The following is a 26236-nucleotide window of genomic DNA, read 5'->3' as shown; positions in this document are numbered from 1 at the left end:
TTCAAATGCCACTTATTGGTGTAGCGTAGGTGCTCCTCCGCCTGCTTAAAATTGGCCAATGTGTTGCTGATAATAGAGCCATAGGTTAGCATAAAATACGCACCATTTCAATGAATGAAGTAGTTCCACTCTAGGCGGTCAAAAGCGTCCACTGATAAAACTGCTTACAGTGCATATACTTAAAGCCAACAGCTCAAAAATATATACTAGATAAGCCACTCTCAACCACAAATAAGATAAACGTTTATGCATCATTTAATACTAACATCCTCAAAACCAGTTGACAGCAAGGCAAGCTGGTACAACATATAACAAAAACAATAGGCTACACTTTCTAAGCCCAAATGAACCATAAAGTGGTCTTACCTTATGTAATGCCATTCCAGTACTGATGCAAAATTATCCATGATATCAGCAAAAGTCCAGTGTAGTTTTCAGTTCAATTCAGGCATGAGAGAAAGTCGCTTATCTCATATTAGTCCTCAGTTAATTTCTAATTCTGGCATTCTGCCAAAAACTGATAATCCATATTTCTCAGTTTACAATGTAGCTAGTACAGTACCACCACCCACTAACGACTTGACAGTGTGGCTAATGTTAGCAGCGCAGCCTCCTGACCTAACATCACACATTGCTCCGGCCCGAGTGGTTAAATGGTAATATATTTTTGGCCTACTGCACTTGACATACTATTGTAGCATACACATTTTTTTTTGGCTTACTAGTATTATAGCATATATAGTATTTAGTATGCGATTTGGGATGCAGGGTTCATCTGTCCCATCCGATGTCAATCGCTAATTAAAAACACCTGGGACAGCAACAGGATGTTCACAAACCCCTCTCCCGTGCCGAAGGGGGCTGCTGTCCGCCTAGTGGGCAGGCATTGCCCTCCTATGCCCCCCATGACACCAGCACCGCTGAAAGACTTAACAGGCCTTAAAACTAGACAGAAATGCCAAAATGTATGCAAATTGTGCTTATTAATGAATAATGTTACTGTTAAGATGGACTTAATTAAAATGAGTAACATAATGGATATGTGCATTAAAAGAATAACGTGAACCCGTGGTTATCTGCCTTAAAAATCTGAGTTAAAATACTCAACTTACTCATTTCGTCAGTTATTTGTGATATTTTGAGTTTCAATACACTCTGTGGTACCTTTTTGTGTATATATAAAATTGATTACCTCTTATTTTCTTTTTCAGTTTAATTTTGTGTACAGTAGATGTATTTTGTATTGTAGTTTGAAAGTGCTCATATTATGCTCATTTTAATTGTATTTAGAGGTTATATCAGAATAGGTTTACATGGTTTAATTTTCAAAAAAACACCATATTTTTGTTGTACTACACATTGCTGCAGCTCCTCTTTTCACCCTGTGTGTTGAGCTCTCTGTTTTAGCTACAGAGTGAGGCACCTCACTTCTATTCCATCTTTGTTGGGAGTCGCACATGCACAGTACTTAGGTAAGGACTACTAGCCAGTCAGAAGCAGAGTATGAGGGCATGCCACGCTAGCAGCTAGGCGAGCATTATAACCTGTTACAAAGTGACGCACGTTTGTCTCTGAAGTAAAGGCTGGACTACAGTAGAGCTGTTTGTGAACAGTGTTTTCTGTTGGAGATGGTAAGTCCCTTTGGGGTGGACTTTGGGCTTTTTCACTTTATTTACCTATAACATGCACAAAAAAGATATATAACACAATAAAGGAAAGGGAAAAAGCCAAAAAGCATAAAATGAGCACTTTAATACTTATCCATGCCATGCATATGTTGTTTTTGCTGGTGAGACACTTGATCCGGAAATGCATCATCAATCCAAAGTGCTTTCTGTTGGCTCAGGTAGGTTTCATTTCAATGGCTGATCAGTAGCTGTTCACACCTGAGATGACAGATGAAACAAATAGCACGCTGCACCACTGACACAGTGTGGAAATATGAGTTGTGATCACCATCTAGTGGTTAACTACTGGTACAACGGCTTGTGAGAAAAGCTTTTAATCAAACACAATCAGACTTGGGGGGAAAAAAAGGAAGATCCATTTCTCTACTCTTGCTCAGCATCACCATTTATTGAAGATACTTATGTTTCAACCCCTCTGGACCTTTGTCAAGAGTTTTTACAACAATGATCACACACAATGGGCGGAGCATTATGTATTTAAATACATAATGCTCCGCCCATTCTGTGTACACAGTTGTGGGACAATTTCTCATCTGTGGGAGCGTCTCTCAATAATCAAACATGGCATTTGCGCAATAATATAAATTTCATCACATTGTAAGGAACAACATGCACAGTGGCACACACAGTGGCACACAACTCTTACTTATTACTATTTATAAAAAAATATTTACAAAGTTTGCATACTAAATGAATGAAAAACAATCATTAAAACTCGTGCAATCTCATGAACCACTTGTATCTTAGATTTATCATACATTTCCCAAAGCTCCTTCAAGCATAACATGCCATAGCATCTCATCATTTAAACCACTGGAAGATAAAGTTTGCAGATTGAATATCTAGTATACTTCTTTTTTCTAAGATTTTTTTAAGGCCTTTTCCTTTATTTAGAACAGCTAACGAGAGACAGGAAATGGGGGAGACTGATGTGCCATTTTCCAACGCACCTGCATCTAAGAATTGTTCTTTGTAAAATCAAATACAAACACAAAGTCAGGCATGTTCCATTCCATTTCCAACATTTATTAAGTGCAAAAGAATATGCATATCATTAAATGACAAATAATAAACAGGAAGATGCAAATGACATTTTGACACCATAAAGAACATTATAGACATAGAACAGCCATCTGTGAAAAATCCCCGCACAGAGACGTATAAATACTCACTTTGCTTTATCAAAGAAAGTTAGATGCCAATAACGTGGCGGTACGAGTCAATTGAAAAATGTGAACACTTGGCCCCCAGAGATGTACACGGTGAGCTCCGTACAGGTTAGATTAATGCTACAATACTCAACTGCCTCCATAAGGCAGGTTTCCTCTCTACTAACTACACCTCAAACATCTACCTCTCATGACACGTGAAGGAACGGAGTGTTAACAGTTCAATACACTCAGTACATAAACAGCATATCAATTAGATTTCCCAACTACTGGAACCCTTAGATTCACAAGAAACTTTCAAGTATTTTTTTGACAGACCGTCCCAAACTCAATACTGATGTAGACTGTATTGCAGAGCGATCCCATCTCAGTAACATTCTCTCTCCTGCCCACTGTATACAGCTCAACAGTGGGGTTCCGGAAGTAAAAATCCCATTCATTTTCTCCGTAAGGATTTTGATTATTAGCCAACATGTCTAAACCATCCGAGGTAGACGGACCACGAGCTCCGAGGTTGTGAAATAAAGGTTTCTGCTTACGTAGAAGCCACAATACTGTATGAAATCAACCTTGTTTTAAGAAAAACTGCTTTTATTCGAGATCTTATGGAGAAATACTACACTACCCACAATCCTTAGCGTAAGAACGAAGTCTCTTGTTGGTGGAACTCGCTTACCATGTGAAATGTTAACCCCCAATTTCCACCAACTGCGGAACGTCTGCGGATCCGCTCCGGAACGGCGGCGGAGTCATTAGGTTTCCATTAAAGTCAGCGTGTGTATTTCCACTGGCTGCAGAACGGCTGCGTTCCGACTGCGTCCCAGCTCCGACGGTCCGCAGCCCTCCGGCGGTCCGCAGCCCTCCGGCGGTCCGCAGCCCTCCGGCGGTCCACAGCCCTCCGGAACAGATACGCAGAGCTTCTATTTTTGCCGGACGCCGGAGAGCTCTGCAGCAATTCGGCACAATTCAGATAGTGCAGGACAGGAAGTCGAGCACAGAAACAAAATAAAATATCCGGTTAATTTTCAAAATAAAATACACCGTGCTCACGGCGGATCATATCTCCCTGCACTACACCTTGAAAACGCAGCACAGAGTTGTTTCCCCTCTACTCCTCTGGATGGAAACTAACTGTTGTTGGTTTTGTGGTTCTATTCTACCTGAATTCGCGAGATCTCATGGGTCCTCGTGACTACAGCGCAGTCATGGCCGCAGCCGTTCCGCAACAAATCCAGACCTGGTGGGTATTGAAGGACTTGTACCTTTCTCTTATTGCTGGTTTCAAAATTTTCTTTTGCGCCGAATCAAGTGTTTCATGGTCAGGATTTATCTCGTAGCTAGTTGGCTTGGTTCCAGGCTTAAAACTCTTTATATAAGCATTTCCTGAAAACTTCAATGGAGATAATGAACTGGGACAAACACTTCTGGAACCAGAGCCCTCAAAAAAGTGTGTGTGTGTGTGGGGGGGGGGGTCACTGTTGAGCTCTATACACACACATACCTCTGTCTTTCCAAGTATCTACAAAAACCATACAGCATGTGTCACTGTGAACGACAAGACCAGCTTTGAAGTCCACACATCTTTTTCATAACTGACCATATCTTTTTTTTCACCAAGATAAAAACCTTTAACATTTGTCAGTAGTACAGAGAATTGTCAAAATGGTTACGTGGCAGCCACAGTTGTTCCTCTGTCACATATTGTCAATCTCAATGTAAAATATGCTCTTTAACAAGCAATATATAAAAGGTATGATACACTCTCTTTCATATCACCAGGATAATCAGTAAATACATAAATGAATGTTACATTTTTTAAACACCAGCAGAACTGCCGGTTTCTAACATTACACCTTAAACACAAACTACATGCAAGAAGAATATTTTACACATTTTAAAATGTTAATCCTTAAGATTATCAAATAAAAATGGCATTGTATATTATACCTTTTCATTGATAATATTGGGATCTACCTGCCAATATGCAACTTTATGCACAGGAAATACTGCATGTCCAAAACAGAAGGGAAACAGTGGCTGTGGCTAATCAACCATTGGCTAATGAGCCAGTGGCCCAGTAGCCACAGCATAGTTTTGACAAAGAAATACACATATATATACACATATATATATATATATATATATATATGTATATATGTATATATATGTATATATGTTACTGGATTATCTTCAGATGTCCAGTTAAAAACAGAAAAGGAGGCAAAGTTTGACTCGATATTCCAACAAGTTTTCAAATAAAAAGGCGATATCTTGTATCTCTTTTTTCCTTGGCACCACACTTTTGGCACCATTGTTTTTTTTTTACATTATGGAGCATCTGCATTGTGGGTAATGTAGGCACCGGGTTTTGAGGAAGGATGTGTGGAATATCTAATTAATATATCTCTGCTGGTTCTGTCGCATCGATTTTGATCCTTTTTTCAAAAGTTGTCCATGGTGAGTACTGTGCTCTTTTGTGTGTTGAGGTTGTATCTGTACAGTTTTTTTCTTTAAATGAGGAGTAGAATAACTAGTTGTAGACTAGTTGCTGCATGGTATACCTTGCAGGACAGCGTATTGCGTTGCTTCCCACCTGAGGCCATCACTGTTCTGTTTCAGATGGGACTCTTGCTATGTGCACCAGCCACCAGTGGGTGTCGCCACACCCTTAAAAACATAGAAACAATCTGGAGGATTAACAGTTTCAAAACACAAACGACATAATAACACAGTTTACCAGCAACTGTTGTATATTTAAAAGAATTGATCAAAGATTAGTCTCACATGTATCAGAGATCTGATTTCCCTCTATTTACCCTAAAGGTTAACAACAAGAACAGCTGACCCTGAATCTGCACGTGAAAACATTTTAGTGTTGGTGTGGTCTTAAGTACATTATCTCCAACAGCTCTACCTTAACTGTGTGTTTAGACTTTGAGAGTTGTGCTCAGCAAAATGATGCCCTGATGCCAGATATAGAGCCAACCAAGGAAGAAAAAAAACTCAATCTCTTTCATTTCCTTTCCTCCTTTCTTCCTTTCCTCTTTCACTGGTGTCTGTCTGACCGAACTTTCCAGCGAGTGGGATGTTGACTGAGACAGACGTGCCATCCAAAAGGAGAAGTCAGATTTTGTACAGACACATAGCCCGGTTGAACCCGGTTGTTAGAGATAAGCCCCCGTTTAAACCAGGCCCCCCACATACAGCGCTCAGCCCCTCCGCTGATTTTGTCCAGTGGCCACTGGCCGTATTGCAACAAAAATCCCTCTGCGACTCAGAAAGGATTTCCCCCATAGGCCACCATTGTAAAAGAGACGGGTAAAACTGCTGCCAGGACACCTCGACTGCAAACAAGCGCGGTTATAACTCTTTCTATTCAGAATTGAATTGAACATGGACTTTTTATTTTTGAAAAACTTCCCTCGAGCCGAGAAAAGCGATTCAAAAACCTGTGATGTCACCACAATGTAAAGTCTATGGGCCGAGCGAGAAAAACACTATTGCGCGTAGTCATTGGTCACATATCATGGAAGCAAACCCGGAAGCTTAGAAACTTTTTGGCGGATGCGCCACTGAACAACTCTCATAGGAATGAACGGGTCAAACTTTCAGTCCCCCTCTGTTACAGTCATAGAGATATAGAGCTGCTGTTGATGTGGCTGGGCGGCAGACTGAGGCTCAGAGTGGGGCTGAGGCCTGAGCTGAGAGGGGGCTGGGGGGAAGGGGCGGACATATCTATGCTGAGCTGATTCAGGTTGGCGTGGGGGTCCGCGGCCACAGTGAGGCTGTTGAAGTTGGGTGTACGATCGGGGGGATCTGACGGCGAGGCGTCGCTTTTGGCCACGCGGCGGAAGACAAAGTGGAAGGGAGTGGCCTGCGTGCGGCTGAGGAGCTCTGCCTTGATCTTCTGAGGGTGGGTGTCTGGCGCCAGCTGCTGGCTGCTGCCCTCCATCAGCAGGAACAAGCCGTAGTTCTCAGGGTCCGACACTTTGAACTTCTGGGCACACAGGTGGCACACCTCCTCCACTGAGGCGTACGGGCGGACCTGTATGGTCTTGGCAGTACAGCCACTGTCCAGCTCCTGCAGCGCCACCCGCAGGTAATTCTGAGGGACAGACAGAAAAACCTCAATCAGCCAAACATTGGAGATCTGAACATACTCAACACTATTTCTGGATGGTACTCTAAGGTGTATGCTTAGCACGGAAGCTGAACTTGCCATTTCTTTGTTTTGTTACCTCCGCCAAGGAGGTTATGTTTTCGGTTAAGTTGTCCGTTTGTTTGTTTGTCTGTCTGTTAGCAGGATTACGGAAAAAATAATGGCCCGATTTTCACGAAACTTGGTGGAAGGGTGTAGCATGGACCAAGGACGAACCCATTACATTTTGGTGCGGATCCGAATCAGGGGTGGATATACAAATTATAATTAATTATAATTTTAGAGATAATTTCACTCTAGGGCGTTTGTGCTGCATTTATGTGGTCAGAAAAATGAGTTCCTGACTGGGAAAATTCACACTGCATTAACGTTGCAAGATAGGGCATGTCTTGTCAGAGGTCTGCGCTCTCTGACTGCCTTTGTAGTCGTAAATGTAATTATTGTAATCTGTTTTTAGTTCTTATTCTAACAAAAGAAAAACATATTCGTCCTGAGAAGCAATTAAGTCAAGGTAAAACATATCAAAGGCAATGCAAGAAAAAACAACTAAATAACCACTGCTTTTTCGTTAAGTGATTTTTAAGACGCACTTTACATGGTGATACTGATTTAGCAGAATAGCTCCTCAGGATGTTTCAGTCTACTGTAGGTAATGCTAAGAAACAATGGCTTTTAGATTTAATTCTAGAGTTGAAGTAGACGGTAAGATCTACTTTCTGGAAGAACCAATAGGACTTCATATTACAATCTGAACTCATGACTAGGGTTGGGTATCGTTTCAATTTTATCAATTCCGATTCTGCTAATCTAATCCGGTTCTTATCGAATCTCGATTCAAACTCTTTTAGGTCACGTGCTTATTTCAAAGAAAAAAGATAATTATAAAAACTTCTAAACCATTCATGTTTATTCATATTCAAAATTCACTTTTTTTGAGTATAAGGAACCTATAATTTTATACAGTTTAATTTTGCTGTTGTTTTTCCTATGACAAAAAAAGAATCTGTTAATAACCCACATATTTAAATAATAGATTTTAAATGTAACAACAGCGTGTTTCACCAGTCAATCGGTAACAAACTGTCAAGAGCCACTATATGACAGAAGGGTAGGCCTACTTTAAAACAACAGCTTGAATTCTGAATTTTAGAACCGGTTCTAATTTGGAACCGGTTCTTGATGCCCAACCCTACTCATGGCTGGCTTAATGCAAGAGCAATCCCTGCCTTTAAAGCGAGCCTTTAAAATGTTTAAAAAAAAACTCAACTACTATAAAACTATAAAAATGCCAAAATCCAGGTGCTTGCGACTGTTGTAACTTTAAGAATGAGCTAAGTCAACATTACTTTTGGGAAAGAAGAGGATTGAAGGCGAAGCCTCCAGTGACTGTGCTTCTACCTGGAAGTCATCGATGGACGGGGCGGAGCGCTGGGTGGTGCGTCGGCGGTGCCACTGGTGGAGGGTGTTCCTGGTTTCAGAGCTCAGCACTCTGGCTGCCTGCTCCTCCTGGAAGTTTCGAATCAGGGACATGGCTCCATATGCGCTGGTCAGGTAGTAGCCGCCTGAACACACGTAGACACAGGGTTAACAATATGAACATAGACGGTCCAAAGCAAAATGTTCTTTTTCTGTGGGGTGTTCAGGGTGGACTTTTAACCAAACAGACCTTCTCCATGGAGCAGAGAGGGGTCCAGCAGCTCCATCATGTAAAGGATCTCGTTGTCCAGCTGGGGCATGTCGCACTGGGCCAACACATAGGTCAGCATGGGCAGGAAGTCATCAGCACCGTACAGACGACCTGAGAGGCAGACGAGACCACATTGTGAGATCCTGCGCTTTCAATTTCATCATTTGATATTTTTTAACAGATTTTTTTAAATCGTATTAATTGTAGGTCTGTCAAAATGCATTAATAATGAGTTATCTGAAATTCTTTTTAACAGCTATAATTCTTTTTTTTACGCGAAATTAGTCTATATCCACGATGTTCCACTTCCGGGATTGCTCCGTCGCTGCTGGAAATTTCGCCGTATGTCCTTCTTTTTTTTTTTTTTTAGCTTAATTTACCTTAACTGATCAACTTCAGAGTCATTGGAATGGTTATATGACTTTTTTTCGGGTTGAATGGTGATCGTCTCGCTTCCCCCTAGCGCCTGTGAGCGGAAAAACCACCCTTACAACTTTCGGCCGGCGAACTGGCCTCAGCGTCAGGAAGTATCACGTGATATCAGGTCTCACAGTGTAACAAATTGCTTCACGCCACTGCACATATAAATTAACCGGCTAGCTATAAGAACAAGGTAGCGATGGAGTTTTTTACACTATCGTCATGGCTAAGCCGGCAAAAAAGAAGCAGAAAGCTAGGAAAGTATTGTCGGAGGAACAGAGAAAGAGGAAACGGCAGACTGACCGAGCGAGGAGTCAGACACGAGTAAACATCGGACCTGCGTTTTCAGAATGGCGAGAACTGAGACAAACAGAAGCTTGCTAATCCGATGCTGACTTGGCGTTCTTGCATGGCGTTAAACTCGGTTTAATCTTTGTATTTCTTGTTATTGTGACCTCAGGATGTTTGCTATTGTCTTTAAAGGTTTTTATTATGATCGCTGTCTGTTACGGGCTTACTAGCTAGTTTAATAGCTGTTTACCTCAGCGGACATGGCTCCATGCGTTCGCCTGCTTCTATAAAAACAAATGCACATGACCAGAGGGAGAAGATGGGAGGGGGGAGAGTCGCCAACGAGTTTTTACAACGGTGTTGCCAAATATCTATTCCGAAGCTATAGGGGGAGCTCTATAGAGAAACCTGCGAGCAAAAGGTGAAGAAATTGCCAAAACTGCATAGCGCCTCTTTAACTGCTCCTCAGATCTCTGTAGAGTAAATCCAGACAGCTAGCTACACTATCTGTTCAATCTGAGTTTTCTGTTCAACCAAATCAAGTTCCTTCCCAAGACTATTTTGCAGCGGCACCGGGCTCCATTCAGGATTTAGCTCCGCCAAAGACGTTTGTGATTTGTTTAAAGAAATGCCAATAAACCTGAGCACCTTTTTCTCCTATCCCGGAATGCTGTGTGGACTAGCCAGACCCTCCTTTGCAGCGCTGTGGAGGAAGGTCTGGCAATGCGAGACTAACGCATGTGTGTTCTGTGATTTCGCTCTGTAGTTTGCGAGATCAGGAAGCGATGCAGCAGTAACATTGTGGACAGTGTTGCCAACTTCACTACTTTCTCACTAGACTTTTTCAGACACTTAGCGACTTCCTATTGCAATTTATTCCCATGCATGCGGTCTACAGCTCCTCTCTCCCCCCTGTCCACTGCACAGCAGCACAGAGCAGGCAGTCAGTAGGGCTGGGTTCATACATCATCATACACAACGGGAGTGGATGGATAGCAGAAACAACGATTCCTGAGCATAATGGATAAGGAAAAGGGTCTTTTGAATGGCAATTTGAGCTTCAAAGACCTTCAAGACATTATTTGCATGTACTGTCGATGTGAAGTGAGTTACAACGGAGTATGTTGAGTCTCTAATACCACTTGAGCATTAAAAACTTTAAAAGTATCCCTTTTATAAGTACATTTAGAACTGATGAAAAATGTGTGATTCATTTGCGAGTCAACTGGGACAAAATGTAATCGATTGACAGCCCTAATTAATTGATTTGAGGATCATTGTGTTTCTCATATTGCAGAACATTGGTGCAGTACTCAGATGTTCACCTGAGTTGTCCTCCATGATGGTGTAGATGAGCTTGCAGACTCTCAGCAGCATGGTGACCTTCTTCTCAGGGGAGTACAGTTTACTCATGGTGTGGAACTTGTGCTTGATCTTCTCTATGGCCACGGGGTCCGGCGGCAGTGTGTCGGCCACGCCCATTTCCTGCGGCTGCCGGGCCTTGGCCAACGCCAGGTTCTCCTTCAGCTCCTGCCACTCGCCACTGCGCACCTGGAACTCCTGCAGGGCGGCGCTCACCACCGGTTTCAGGTTCTTCAGGAGGCACTTGTGCATGGCTTTCTCCAGGACTTGGTCTAGGGAAAAGAGAAAAACAGTTGAACTTTCTTACAGGGATCTTCTTAGAGTTGTTCCTATTTAACACTAGGGGTGTGAATCTTCACGGGTCTCACGGTTCAATAAGATTATCCTGTCAACAATTTGAATCAATTTGATATCACGAAACGATGCATCACCTCAATTTTATTATATATATATATATATATTACTACACATTTTCATCGACAAAATCAAATGGTCATCAATCAATCAGACCCTTAAGCGAGAGAAGAAATGTACTCAATGCTTGGTGGCTTTAAATTTTAATTCTCATTTTATCAAGGTTATTAAAACATCCCTCTTTCAGCCAGATTGTTTAACTTAAAAAGATGCTGAAATACTCACTCATGCTTTTATTATAAGACAATTAGACTGTTGCAATACCCTTTTTACTGGATTACCTAAAACAGTCTAAAAGAAACTACAGCTAGTTCAGAATGCTGTGGCCAGAGTCTTAACTAAAACAAGAAAAATGGATCACATCTCCCCCACTGCTTAAGACACTGCACTGACTACCTGTATTTTTTAGAATTGGTTTTAAAGTCATTCTACTTTAAAAAGCTTTAAATGACCTCGCTCCTCCATACATATACATACAATAAGTCATTTTCTTTTTTTTTATGTTCCAGCAGTATCACTTACGTCCTCTGCTATGGCTTTCTTTTAAATGTTCCTTATGTGTCCCATAAAAGTACCGGGGAAAGTGCAATCTGCTTTTACACTCCTCAAATGTGGAACTCACTGCCCCTGGATATTAGACTGGCAAGGCAATTAAAAACCTATTTTTTCAATCTGGCTTTTAATTTGGAATAATGGTTTTTTTGTTGCCATTTTAGGCATTTCAGTTTAGGCATGAAAGGGGAGAGAGAGGGTGAATGACGTGGAGCAAAGGGCCGCAGGTCGGAACCAAACCCACAGAGGACTGAGCCTCTGTACATGGCCGCGCGCTCTACCAGGTGAGCTCCCCAGGCAACCAATCATTTCTTTTTTTTTTTTTAATCATTTATTAACCCTTTTGTTCTGTTTGTTTTATTTGTTGATTTATTTAACATTTTATCGTCTTGTTTTTTGCATTATAATCTGCGTTTAAATTGTGTTCTGTTAAGGACTTTGGGCTTTATGACACAAGTGTTGATTTTTTATTTTCTGGTTTTAAAGGCTGCATTGCAGTAAAGTCAGGGTTTCCCGCAGCACTTTGCAGCTAAGGCGGCGGCCTTAACAGCTTGTATGAAAGGTGCTATACGAATACAGTTGAGTTGTTGCTGGAGCAGAATTATCCAGTTCAGCGTGCGGCCAATAACATGTCGACATCAGCGTTTACAAGCTCAGTGTGTGCAGTCTGACTATTACAAACCATGATATCATAACACAGACAGGATGGATGCAGAGAGGGAGGCCAAACCACTGCACTCTTGAATAAGGACTGTGTGTGTGTGTGTGTGTGTGTGTGTGTGTGTGTGTGTGTGTGTGTGTGTGTGTGTGTGTGTGTGTGTGTGTGTTTTGCTGACTTTCCTCCAGAAAGGGGTGAAGTCAGCAGCTTTTTTTTGGCTGAGCACATCTGCAGACGCAGATTTTACTTTCCACCACAGCCCGATGGCATTCCCAAAAAAATCTGTCTTTGTCAGTGTCAGGAGGTGTTGAATTTCACCTCCTTGACTGTTCTTACTGGAAAAATGTCTCCACACCCACATTACTGCTACCTTTGCTGGAACTGAGCCAGACAGAATATTCTCACTTCCTCATTCTACAACTAGATACCGATAGACAGTTGCCAGTCAGTGAGGGCAAGCCTGGCATGTTTAACTGGCATCAGCATGATTAGTGTTGGTCTGGTTCTGTGACACGGAATGTAAGACTGAGAGGATTTGTTGGACAGCTAATTTTAGTAATCCAGGATGAGACTTTCTCTGACTTAATGATGAGGTTTTTTTTAATAAAAAAAAGACAACCTGTCTAATTGGAAACAACCATCTTCCTACCATGTTATGTTCCCGGTGACATCCTGAAAGTATCACTGAAACTTCCTGTGGCTCAAATGAGAAGTCATGCTGAACAAAACTTCTCAATTATACTCCACTTTCACGTCAAGTCACTTTTATCTATATAGCCCAATATCACGAATCATAAATTTGCCTCAGCAGTAGCAGCCATAAGCCCGCCCACCGACTCTATACACGATGCGATTGGCCTGACCAGAGTTTGGTTTTTCCAGCTCGCAAGTCAACGGAGAGTGCCTAGAGCCCCCTGGCTGCAAAATAAATTTGCTGCCGCTAGGGTGCGTCTAGATTTCTAGGCTACAACCAAACTACCTGAGCGCACAATTCAATGTGAACTGTAAATTCACCTGAGGAAGGTCCGTTTGAACGAAACGTTGTGAAATAAAGTATTTGCTTGCGTAATGAAATAAAAAAAAAAGCTTTGAAATTGTAACCCAGAAAACAGGTATTCCCCGACACAACCTGCAACAGGAACAAGTACTAATCAAATGTTTTAACTATCACACTTCCCCTTCTTCAGAAGAGTAATGTGAGAAATAAGGCTAGAAGGTCAAGACAAAAAAGCTTTTTCTCTAATTTCCTGTGTCATTGTTTTGCTAGACAAAAGTACTAGAGTTGCAATTAACAATTTTTCATCATTATTGACTAATCTGACAATTATCTTCTTGATTTATCGATTAATCATTTGATAATAAAATAAAAAAGATAAAATAATGAAAAATGTCAATCACAAGGGCCCGTTGAAGTTGATGTCTTCAAATGTCTTGTTTTGTCCAACAGTTTAAATCCAAAGATATTCAATTAACTATTTTATATATATATAACTGATAACTGAGAGAAGCAGCATATATTCACATCAGGCAGGTTGGAAACAGGCAATTGTGGGCACATTTTCCTGAAAAGTTACTTAAGCCATGAAGCAGATTAATAATATAAAATAATCTAGTTTCTTTTAATCTAGTTACTTTATTCCCTAACATTTCTTCCTGGAGCTCAATAATCCCTTGACTCCCCGCAGGTCTGTTACAGTGATTAAAAACAGGGAACGCAGTGCCAACATTCTTCACTCTGGGCATAAAGTTAAGGGCTCTGTTTATGTCATTCTAAAGGGGAGAAAAGTCCAGATGTACAGACATAGAAAATGAGACCGCTCAAAGTAAAGGTTGTGTGTGTTACAGGCTTTTAAGTTTAGTTTCAGTGTGGCCATGAGTTTTCCCCACTTTAGAGGAGCGGCCAACAGGGTCTGAAATCAACACTCGCCAGATGGCAAATGTGGGGCCAATTTTCCGTTTGGCGAGTAAATTTCAGAGGGCTATCTGCCACGTGGCGAGTAAATGTTTTTACCAAAACAGTTCCGTTTTTCAGTCTTCAAAGTCGAAGCTGCAGCTAATTTCTTCTGTTCCTCTGCTGTATGCACGTCGTTTTTTTTATCTACTCGCTGACTTGGCAAAAAGTAAAAAAAAAAAAAAAAATGTTGATTTCGGACACTGGAGGCCAAGAGTGAATGCTTACCCCTCCGCATTCCTGTGTCCTGCTCTGGCTTCACAGGGAATCCATGCACCTCGCTTACATGGCACTGTGACTTCCCCAGATAAACCGCTAGGTGCAAGTCACAGTCTCCTTTGTGTTATATAAAAGACAAGAAGGCAGGAAACACAGAGGAGTCAGTCTGCAACAATCAGACACAAACAGAGCCTCTTCCCGCTTGATATAAACATCCTCTCACCAAACATCCTCTCCGTCCTCTTCTAACCTTTAACTAAACATCTTGTCCTTCATAACTCTACAAGGTAAAGTCAACTAGGGCTGCACAATATTTCTTAAAGCGCCCATATTATGCTCATTTTCAGGTTCATAATTGTATTTTAAGGTTGTACCAGAATAGGTTTACATGGTTTAATTTTCAAAAAACACCATATTGTTGTTGTACTGCACAGCTCTCTCTCACTGCTGCAGATCCTCTTTTCACCTGGTTTCTGTTTTAGCTATGGAGTGAGACCTCTTTTCTTCTTCTGTACTATCTTTGATTGCACTCGCACATGTGCAGTAGCTCAGATGTAGATCATGTCAGCTAGCTAGCTCAGCTAGACAGTAAAAGAAAGGCTGTTTCTTCAACTTCGGTCAGTTACAAGGCAGGATTAGCTGGGAGACTTCTAAATGAGGGCACACATGTAAGTAGTTCTTTTGTAGATTATGGTGAACTTGTGTGTGTTGTAGCAGTGCTTTGCTATTGAGAACGAGGTAGCATGCTAGCGTTAGCATTAGCATGCTAATGCTACGAGCTACGTTTCGGCTTGTGGCGTCACAAGCCGTGCCGATTTTGAACAGCTCACCCAGAGACTGAAGGCAGGACCCATTCAGAAACCATATCTCACTCTAAACAGCATGGATGGATTTTTTTCAAAGTTTCTATGCGTGTGGAAGCACCAGAGACACAAAATAACACCCCAAATCCCAGAAAAGTGTTTTTTTCATAATATGGGCACTTTAAAAGGCAAAATGTGTGTCAAACTACCATTCTGAGTTGTGGTGCTGCAGAAACGTCCCGACCTACAAGTCAAGTTTTAAGAAAAAAAATCTTTCTTTGGTACAGATCCTCGCAAATATCACACCATGATCCTTTTAACATATTTTTCAATGAAAATGAGAATTAGGATGCAAAAATGACCATTCCCTCCGATATCATTACTCATATCGCAATTGCAATAACAGTCAAAATAAACGCAATTAGATATGTTCCTCACATCGTCCAGCCATAATTTATTAATTAAAGAGGTAGTCTTCACAGACCTTATACTCTTTTCAGTTTGTCCCTTTTTGCCACCCTCTTAACACTGCTGCATTTATGCGGCATGTATTTATCACATTTTTGTGGTTGTAGTTTTGCGATTCTTTGCCACAGTGGAATGGCCTTCAATGCTCATTCTCCCAATGATTTAAAAATGCATTGTATTCCTTTGTGCTAGTTTTCACTCCAAACAACATTTTGGGGCAAAACTTTAGGCAGATATAATTACAGTAAACATACTCAAAAGCACCCATACACACAGAATAGCAAAGCCATGCAGGAAATGAATCGCTGTAGTAAAAATGGTGTAATCAGGAGGAGAGTGTCTTGTCACTTAACCAAGGAGCTCTCCTGATACGTAGTAGATTGCTTGCTTCCTGCTTGGATAATATACGTAAAAAATAGCCTTCGTACCTATCCTTGGGTCAAACAAACCAGCAGCAACCAGTGTGTAGAGATAAAGGGTATCACAATGGTGGTTATCAACTTTATTTGTTAACCCAGAGTTTCTCCTTTAGGCTCTGTGCTTGTTGCCATAAAAGCTGTGCTATCAAACTGTATGCACCGCGTTGTTAGTTTTTTTATACGGAAACCTACATGCATTCAGTTGGTGATGCAGAAAAATCTGAGTAAGAACACTGTATGCTGTAAGTGTAATTTTTTCCCTCTATGCTTCAGGAAATATTGCCACATTAAATGTTACACTGCATACGATCCACAAGAGTGATGAACACACAGCAACTACATACCAATTTGGGTTATGTCTTTATGCTTGTTCCTGATTTGCTGAAATCCGTTTTGTACAGCTAATAGAACACTGATTAGAAAATGGATTAGTCTAATGGTATTTATCACAGATAATATTCAATCAATAAAATTAATTTCACTTTGATTTAGCAAAAAACTGAATTGTATCCATTATGGGATAGTGTCAGACGCAGTTCTTGAGTATAATGTTTAATCAAGTTCAAAGTTTAAGAGCTCTATGATGTGCAGTTGTCACGTTAGACAATGTTAAACAGTAGGCATTGAGAGTGCAGTGAGTGGTAAAATAAATATATGAACTTACAAATTTACACGACTAGTCATTTTCTGCCAGAATTCGTCTTATGCCTTTCACAAAAGGTGTTGGTGTAATATTTTATAATATTCTTCATAGCTATTCATTTTTAAAACCTGTTCCTCTTGACTGAAGTAGGTGGCACACATGGTCCAATTTGTGCGGTAAAAGGCTAAAATAAAAACGTGCCAAACGTCCCCTTTTATGGGAATGCGCACCAAAAACAGCTTCATGACGTAGAGTTGTCTCAGGCTATCTGCCAGAGGGAGCCTCACTGTGCGGGATGAGTGGAATACAAGGAACTCTTTTCTGGCGCCCCCACTCCACCACCCACCCGTCTGAACATCCTGAACCCAAACACACACATGTTTGGGTTGCTGAGTGAGCTACTAGAAGGGAACAACAACAGCATCTTCCATGTTTGAAACTCTTGTTTGTCTTCCCTTACTGTCTGCACATTTGTTGTTTTCACCTATAAATTGGCATAATTTAGCTTAAGTTGCATTCATTTTCCTGGTATTTAAAAGGTGTCCTGCCGCACAAAACCGTTTTTACTTGTATTGTTTTGAAATATGTTAGGTCCATATGTGTTTTGTCGTGAATGTGAAAATGAACTGCTACCTCCTCTGTCAGCTCTAGCCACTGAAAAGAAATAAGCAGAGAAATCAGGCCAATTACAAAAGCTGGTCAGTCTGACGTGGTGTTGCCTGAGCTCATTACTATTCATGAGCTCCCCCAGTTGCGCTGGATAAAGGATGCTGATAGCCAGGCTCTCATTGGCTAGCGGTTAGCCAATCAGAGTCAAGCAGCTTAGCTCGTTGAATATTAATGACAACTGGCACAAATCTTCCTGTAGGCTTTCTATACCACGTTAGAATGGCTTGAAACAAGGTAACCAAGGCATTTTTTCTAGGGCTGGAACTAACAATTATTTTAATAAATCAATTAATCTGTCGATTATTTTTTCGATTAATCGATGAATCGGATAAAAAAAACAAAAGCATTAATTTACATCAACTCAATACATACTTACATACATACTTGTTGTTTTAGTTAATAGTTGTGTAAAGGTAAGTAACCCAAGAGCAGATACAGACAAGATACACACACACACACACACACACACACACACACACACACACACACACACACACACACACACACACACACACTTGAAGCTTATTCATTAAATTATTGCCATCATTGTAGTAAGTGCAAGTTAAGTTAATTTATACAACACACACAAAAATATTTGTCAACAATAACTGATATGGGACAAAGCACAGAATATACACATGACAACAGATAAAAAAATTAATGGGCCAAAAAAAAGGCAAGTGAATAAAACCGTATCTTTAGTCTTGCAAACTATACCACCCCTGTTTTACTACTGTTTAACGAGCTAACGCTAACTTGTCATGCTAGTCAGCTGGATAACGAGTAAATACCACACCAGCACCAGAAGAGGGACGTTACGTTCCTCACTTCAAAACGGAACAGAAGTAGGATTGTGTAGCGACTTTACCCTGGTGTTGAACTCCCTTCCTCCTCATCAAGGACTCCAACATGTTGACGTTTTAGGTGCTGAATCATCACCGTGGTGCGCCTGTGCCATGCCGTGTCGCTTTTGCTTATCTTATTAACACGTTTTCAATTTATTTAGTGTGAAATGCTTTTTTCTCCGCGACTGAGTGGCGTAATAGTTGCGCGACACAACGAATCGATAATGAAATTCGTTGCCAACTTTTTTAATAATCGAATTTTATCGATTCCTTGTTGCAGCCCTAATTTTTTCCACAAAAAATGTTAAGAGTCCATGGTAGAACTTCAGACTTCCACAAAGTAATGAAATACGTGTGGCAGGGCACCTTTAAGGCATTAAAAGTTACCATACTGTGTAAAAAAATTTGTCCCAATGCCCCATCCCTCCTTTAAATTAAATACTGTGTGAAAGCACCAACAGTCAAAATACTGGCACATTACTTTGAAGCAAGGAGAGCGGAGGGGAGAGAGAGAGAGAGAGAGAGATAGAGAGAGTGAAAGAAACACAGAAACCAAGAAGAAATACAAAGAGAGTGTCAGAGAACGACAGAGAGACAGAAAGTGGAGGGGGCTTGCCTTAAATCTTCCTCACTCTGATTGGAGAGTTTAGTTTAAAAGAACTGGAGTTGGAGTAAAAAATAAAAAATAAAAAAAAGAGAGTGGACGACTTGGCACACAGTCACCCAAATGCATCAGGGCCAGCTGGCCTTTGAGTTGAACAGAAAACACTCTCTGAAGCAGTCACAACAAAATGTTGTGCAACTATTCCAAGAACTAAAACCGCAGCAGTTCCCATTGTGTCATTCCTGTGGAAAATAGATCATTCAGAAAACAGGCAGCAGAAGGGGCAACCACAACACACAGCATACAAACTAGCACTAGAATTAGTAGGCACATGCCAATCAAACCTAAAACGTTTTTTTTTTTTAGGGAGTTGTATGTCTTATAAGAGAGCAGTAGAGTGCACCAATATCTCTCTTTTTTTATTTTACCCAAACATGGCTATAAATAAATTTATAAAAGTGGTAACTGATTTGCCCCCTCACAGCGAGGGAAAACTAATCACTCGACGAAATCCCGACTGTTTGCTGCCCTGGCTCCTAAATGGTGGAATGAGCTCCTTATTGACATCAGGTTGGCCGAAAGCCTACGCATCTTCCGCCGAAGGCTAAAAACACATCTCTTCCGACTACACCTCGGATAAACAGAAAATAAAAATAGAAAAAGAATATATATATATTTCTTGAAGCTGCACTTTCATATGGCTCTTTGTAGTTTTGGTTATTTAAAGCTAATGTACTTGCACTTACTACTTGTTGTCTGGAGTTTGCACCTTCAGGGTCGAAAGCACTTAATTGAAAGTCGCTTTGGATAAAAGTGTCAGCTAAATGACATGTAATGTAATGATTTGTGTATTTATAAGTATTTAAATGTATTTATATGCCTACTCAATTCTAATTAATTTTCAAAAATCCCAAACCCCATAAAAAAGACCACTTGCTGTGTGCCAAAGCACTTTTGCTGGAAAAGACCTTCTCACATATTCAGAGCTCAACATTTTAAAGCAGTGTTGCATCAGTTCGTAAATGATGTAAGGTGATAATGAAGCATTTGCTGTTGCATGTCACTTCCATAATGTTGTTTGATTTGTGAAACACAGATTAAATTAAATGAATGATCAAATCAAAGCATCCAAGATCAATATCCTGACTTTTAGTCCCTAGTATGGGTCAAGCTGGATATCCTACATTTCCCATAATCCAACTGGATGGTCTTTCATTTGACTTTCAATGCTTGGTAAACACCACCATCTTCCAAACTGTGTAAAGAGGTTGATGTGCCCATAGATATATATTGTTCTATATCTATGGATGTGCCCCTTTGACAAAATACAGATGCTGACATTGCCACCCATAACATTTTCAAATAAGTTAAGTAAAAACATAATTCTTACAATTAAAAAGTTGCTAAAAAAACTAACATGAAAATGTAAAATGTCAGCATTCAAGATTAGTATTCACGTTGTGTGATGACTACTGATAAAAGACAGCAGTTTTTCACCCAGTTCATGACTCCATAATCACAGCCCTGTGGTGAACCATTTGAACGGGGCCAGTAGAAACAGGTTGGTTCACCAGCTCCCTTCCTCCTGAGATAAAACCCTCTTTGTGCTCTCGTTTACATGTTACTCTGTCCAAGGTCTAATGCAGCCACTGAATCTTCGCCTAAATGATTCAGACCACTCTTCCGGCAGGTGTGTGTGTGTGTGTGTGTGTGTGTGTGTGTGTGTGTGTGTGTGTGTGTGTGTGTGTGTGTGTGTGTGTGGTTGTGTCTGGTCCCCCTTTCATGTTGCTCTCATGATATTGTACAATGCAATAAAAGGATAGATATAATAAAGGGCAACAAGAGGGAAATGCAAATGTTAGTATTGGGCTATAGGAGCTTTGCACTCCGTTTCCAAAGGTAAGATTGATTCGACTCCATGTTCGCCTGTCCTTACTTTGTTTTTCAAAGGGATACTGACTTACCAGGATACATGACAACGATTAACAAAAAATAGCCTGATGGCCACCAGGGATGCATAAACCCATGTGCACACATCCAGCTGCAAACACGGACAATTTCCAATGTCCTCACTGCTAGAATATTGAAGTGAAACTGCTGTGTCTGCATTGAACACGCTTTCTGTGACACAGCGTTTCCGTAGAATTTAAGCTTTCTCTATAAATAAATCAATCATTCACACTTCCTAAAAATAATCATTAAAATATTTGCAAGCACATACATAAATGACTCTCACCACCCTCCGCGTTGAGTTGAGCCTGAGGTCATAATGCTTAAAAGGTAGACATGTTGCAATCGAGCAGCCCCAGCATTTCAGCAGTAATCTAAGATATATTTTTTGTAAGTGCGCTAGTTTTAGCCAGTCGGCTAATTTGCAACTGTAGTCCTAGTTACCTAGAATGCATGTCTTTATGTTAGGAGGAAACTGGAGCACTCGGAGGAAACACACAAAACACAGGGAGAACATGGAAACTCCACACAGAAAGGCCATGCCCGGGCCAGGGATCTGCAGTGCCTACTAGCGGTGAGGCAGCAGTGCTAACCACTGAGCAACCATGCCACTCTAACAGAGAGAACACATGACATGCGAACACCCACAATTACTGTTATTAAAGCGTAAAGCCGATTGTTCCAGTGCACAAGCCATTGCTGCCAAAACTAGTGAAATAACAAGAATGACAAAACAGAGCTAAGCGTGAAAGATTTGTGGAACTATTTAATTTGGTACTCACCGATCTGGTCTTCAGGAATGAGACTCTCGAGTGGTGGCTCCAGCTCGGAGCTCTGTCGCAGGTAGCTCTTCATCTGAGTGATGAACTGGCGGAGAGTCTGCAGCAGCTCCAGTCCGGAGGCGTAGCCCTGCCAGGCCTGGGTGCCCGCACCCTCGCTCATGTAGCTCAGGTAGTCCTGCACCAGGCAGCCAAAGTACGAGCCTTTATCCCGGGACAGCTCCAGCACCCTGCGAATCGCCCTCTTCTCAGGCGTCAGCAGAGAGTTGAAAACACCGCTCATCTTGCGCAGCTGCCCTCGCAGGGCCTTCTGCAGGACCAGAGCGCTGGCGCTGGGGCGGCGCTTTGTGCGGTGACCCGGCGGTACCATGGTCAGGTCCTGATCTTGGTCCTGGTCGCTCTCCAAACTGACGCCATAGTCGGGCTCCTCTTCTTCGTCGTCTTCCTCGTCATCGTCGTCCTCCATGCTGCAGTAAGGCAGGTGGGACGGTGGGAGGGAGAGGGGGAGGTGGGTGTTAAAGTCCGCCACCGTGGGGGGACTGGGGTCATGCAGAGGGGGAAGGAAGAAGGCCGAGGACTGAGAGAAATCCAGAGAGTCTGAGGAATCTGTGGAAAGGCTCATGTCGCTCAGCCGCTGGCCGCTGCCACTGCATTCCTCGCCTGCTTCTTCTTCCTCTCCTCCTGTCTCATCTGCCTCCTTGCTTGATGTCATCAGCGAAGGATCTGGAGGACTACTGGAGTCCTGGGTGGAGGTTCTGGTAGCATTACACCGAGACAGTCTGGCCCTAATCAGGGCCTTCTCTATAGTTTGGTCCTCCAGCGCCAGGTGGCACTGGGCATCTTCCTGGCTGGATGATGGGGAGGCCTTGGCCCGGCGTGGAGAGGAAGAGAGAGATGATAGAGAGATGGGCAGGGAGGGCCGGGGGATGGATATGGGGGAGCTGATGCTAAATCTCTTGGGAGGGGAGGACGAGGGGCTGATGCTTAGCGAGGAGCCCAGACGAGAAAGGAGGCTGCTGCCCCTCTCCCTATCCTCCATCTTCTCCTTGGGGACGTTGATCCAGGCGATCTTCTCCGGCATGCTGCGCTGTCGGAGAGGAGGGGCTGAGCGTTGCAGCACAATGCGAGGCGGGGGTGGACGTGGAGGTGGGGACCGCGGCACGCTGTCTGCAGGGCTTAGCTTCTGGCTGCTGCTGATACTGGTTTGGCTGTCAATGTCCGGTAACTCTGTGTTTCTGTCGAGGCTCTGAAGGTTGCTTTGAGCGAACTGGCTGCTGTCACTTTTCTCTGAACTACAGACCTGATGACTGTCTCTGCAAGGGTGTTGAGTGTCCGTGTTGTTGGTTTCTAGGCTGTCGCTGACAATTTCCTCCCTCAGGCCTTGCTTTGCTGTACCAGAGGGATTTGAAGCGGTGCTGTGGTCACCATCTGGTTGGTGAACCTTTATGAAGAGGGGGTTGATGAAGCAAAGTGCTCCGTTAGGTTGGTAACACTCAAGCTCTGATGGGGTGCGGGTTAGAAGCCGAGGACGCCTTGGGTTGGTGGCCGAGGAGACTGGTCTCTGGGCAGGGGGAGGTGGTCTCTCGGGAGCAGCTATTCCAGACAAGGAGACCGAGTCCTTCCTCCTGTGGCAACAATGAGCATCCCAGAAGCCTGTGTGAGACAGTGAGAGAAATATGCTACCTATAGTATGTTGACAGGGTGTAATACAACATGAAAGCACCACATGTAATATGTCTGGGCCCTGTCTCATCCCCAGGGGTTTACATAGTAGTATGTGGCTTGAAGCCTTTTCACCAGCTTTCAGACAAAATAAAGAGTACTCCACTAATTTAGCATTGCACTCATAATGTTGTTGGACTCATGTTAAATTATCAAAATCGATGCAGAAGAACCAGAATTATCGTCTTTGTTATTCCAATGCGTTCTTTTTCCTCGTCAAAACCTGGCGCCTACATTACCCACAATAATAATAATAATAATAATAATAATAATAATAATAATAACTTTATTTGTATAGCACCTTTAAAAACAACAGCTTACAAAGTGCTTTAACAGAAGAAACAAAAGCATAAACAAAACATAAATATACACAGCAGATCAATACACATACCTATAAATACACAACATAAGATGGGGCAGCTCTAAAGGATAGGAATAATCAAGTAAATCAAAGATAAGTCGAAATAAGCAGGTTATAGGAGTCAATAAGTGGCGATAAAATGATAAAAAGGCAAAAGGATAAAAAGGGATAAAAACATGAAGAAGTTTTAAGTGATTTAAAAGAAGTTACTGAATCAGCAAGCCTTATCGCCTCGGGCAGGTCGTTCCAAAGCGGAGGCGCCCTGATCGAGAATGCACGATCACCTGTGTGATACAAGCCTCGACCTTGGAATGATTAAAAGGGCCCCGCCCAAGGATCTAAGGCTGCGAACAGGCTCGTATAGGACAAGCATCTGCGAGATATAGTCAGGGGCCAAACCCTGACTAATGTGTGAATGTGAGGTTGTCTGTTATAACCAGTGATCCAATGCAACTGGACTGCCTACAGTTTGGGTATCTTATGCTAGTAGCTGCTAATGTAGCCTAGAGCCTCCGGGCTGCAGCAGAGATGAGGTGTGTTCAGAATTTTTACATTTTACATTTTTTTACATCTTCATCCCAACCGACGCTGACCCAAGAGCCATCACCTGAAGACATTTATCAGACGCCACACAGCTCCCTCTGGAGACACTAAAGGCTTCATACACCTTTTTTACATATGCAGTAGACCTGTAAACGGACTTTGATGTGTAAAAGTGGTGACGTTCCCCTTTAACAAACACCCATTCCAGTTATTTTCAGTAGATCTTTCCAGTTATTTTCGGTAGATCGTCCCAGTTATTTTCAGTAGATCTTTTCAAAGCATGAATTTCCATCACTATTGCCAAAACCAGAAATAGTGTCACTCTTATTGGCAATGATTTGACTGAACACACTTACTCATTTGTGATGGCATTGCCTAGAAATGTCAATTACTGGAACTAGTCTAAAACTGGCTGAGTTGCAAATCCCTCTCTTACTTACTGCAGTTCCAGGCTGCGCCAAAGCAATAGCAAATGCCACAGAAGTATGTTTCCTTCACATTGTGGTGGCCCCTGCTTAGTCTGCTTGTATGTTTGTGTGGTGAATCAGTTACTGTGTTTACCTATGTTGTTTTAAAGGTGCCAGACGAGCAATGAAACTGTCAATGAAACAGCTGTTTGTCTCCTGCTGTTCTTTTGGTAGCTGACAGTTGTATAAACTCAAACCAAACTGTACTATACTACAGTGAACAGCAGCAAAAAAAATGGACTAAAAAATGCTTAACTTAAAGGTTCTGTACTCAAAACATTAATATTACATACAACATTAATATAGCAGCATATGTAAAGGTATAGTAAAGTAATGGCTTCATTTATCTGATCAGGACGATCAGATAAATTAAGTCACACTACCTCTGTGTGTGCTGTAAACCAAGCTTCTTTGTTCTTTGTTTTGATAGCTGGTCCAGATGTTAGGGCCACAAAATGACGGTGTTTCACAATTTGGGGAATGGTCTGTGAGAGCCGTGTGGAGGCAATCCCAGCCCACTTGTTTTCTTCAGTATTTTGAATATAGCCCCTTTAACTTTTGCCAACTTCAACTGGTCCATTCATCCACTCCCAATGACTCAATACAAGACCTGCAATTACAACCAATCTCAAAAAACCTCTAAATGCTGCTTCGTGCAAAAGTGCCTGTTTCCTTTAGCAGACTAGAGGCTCAGCCTGTCAGGGAGCGTATCTTTTCCTAGCAAACGAGAAAGAGGGAAAAAAAGCAATACTAATAACAATAACAATACTAATGTAACACAATATGTTGAACCTTTAGAGTCTGAGCCGTACCAGACAGAGCAAAACAAGACAGACAAACACCAGTGGGAACAATATGGCATGAGGAATACTTGTACCAGACACAGAGCAGCCCCTTCACACAACTACAGAGCAGAAAGGAGAGGGCAACAATACTCACTGTGATCCCAAAGCTCAGTGACACACACAGACGAGCTGTCGGTCGCACACTCAGTCTAACTTCTCTGTACAGTTCTGACGGTGTTGCAGAGGACACGCCGTTGTGTCTGCACTGGCTGAAGCTTCTCTCGCTCACTCATGCTCAATCTGTGTTATGACTCACTCCTGGTAATGTGTGTGTGGGCGGGCTGTTAGCACAGTATTCCCGCCTCCCTTCCTTGCTTTCCGTTGTAGTTTGTGGTCCGTCTCGCTCTCTCTCTCTCTGTTGTTCTCTTTCTCTGACACACAGACACGTTTTACCCATTTCCCTCCTACTCTACTCTTGTTTACTCTCTCTTCTATTAGCATATTCTCCTTTTGTTCTAGGGTTGTGCAATGAATCGAAGTTTGATCGCGATTTAGATTCCTAATGATCACAAAAACAGAGTAACCAAGAAAAACGATTATTTTGCACA

General features: G+C 42.0%; 1 protein-coding gene across 1 annotated transcript in view; it reads right to left on the bottom strand.

Annotated features, from left to right (window-relative positions):
• Positions 1-5137: 5137 nt before the first annotated feature.
• Positions 5138-26236, bottom strand: part of LOC120547961 (ras and Rab interactor 2-like) — a 36391-nt gene continuing 15292 nt past the window's right edge. The window contains exons 6-10 of the mRNA XM_039783802.1: positions 21754-23403; positions 10740-11048; positions 8683-8814; positions 8415-8578; positions 5138-6962 (exon numbers count right to left, since the gene is read on the bottom strand). Of these exons, the coding sequence (XP_039639736.1) occupies positions 6486-6962; positions 8415-8578; positions 8683-8814; positions 10740-11048; positions 21754-23403 (2732 nt within the window). The 3' untranslated portion in view covers positions 5138-6485. The remainder of the gene's footprint in view (positions 6963-8414; positions 8579-8682; positions 8815-10739; positions 11049-21753; positions 23404-26236) is intronic.

The sequence above is a fragment of the Perca fluviatilis genome, chromosome 19 (genome assembly GCF_010015445.1).
Source record: "Perca fluviatilis chromosome 19, GENO_Pfluv_1.0, whole genome shotgun sequence".
Lineage (NCBI taxonomy): Eukaryota > Metazoa > Chordata > Actinopteri > Perciformes > Percidae > Perca > Perca fluviatilis.
This window is presented reverse-complemented; position numbering and strand designations above follow the sequence as displayed.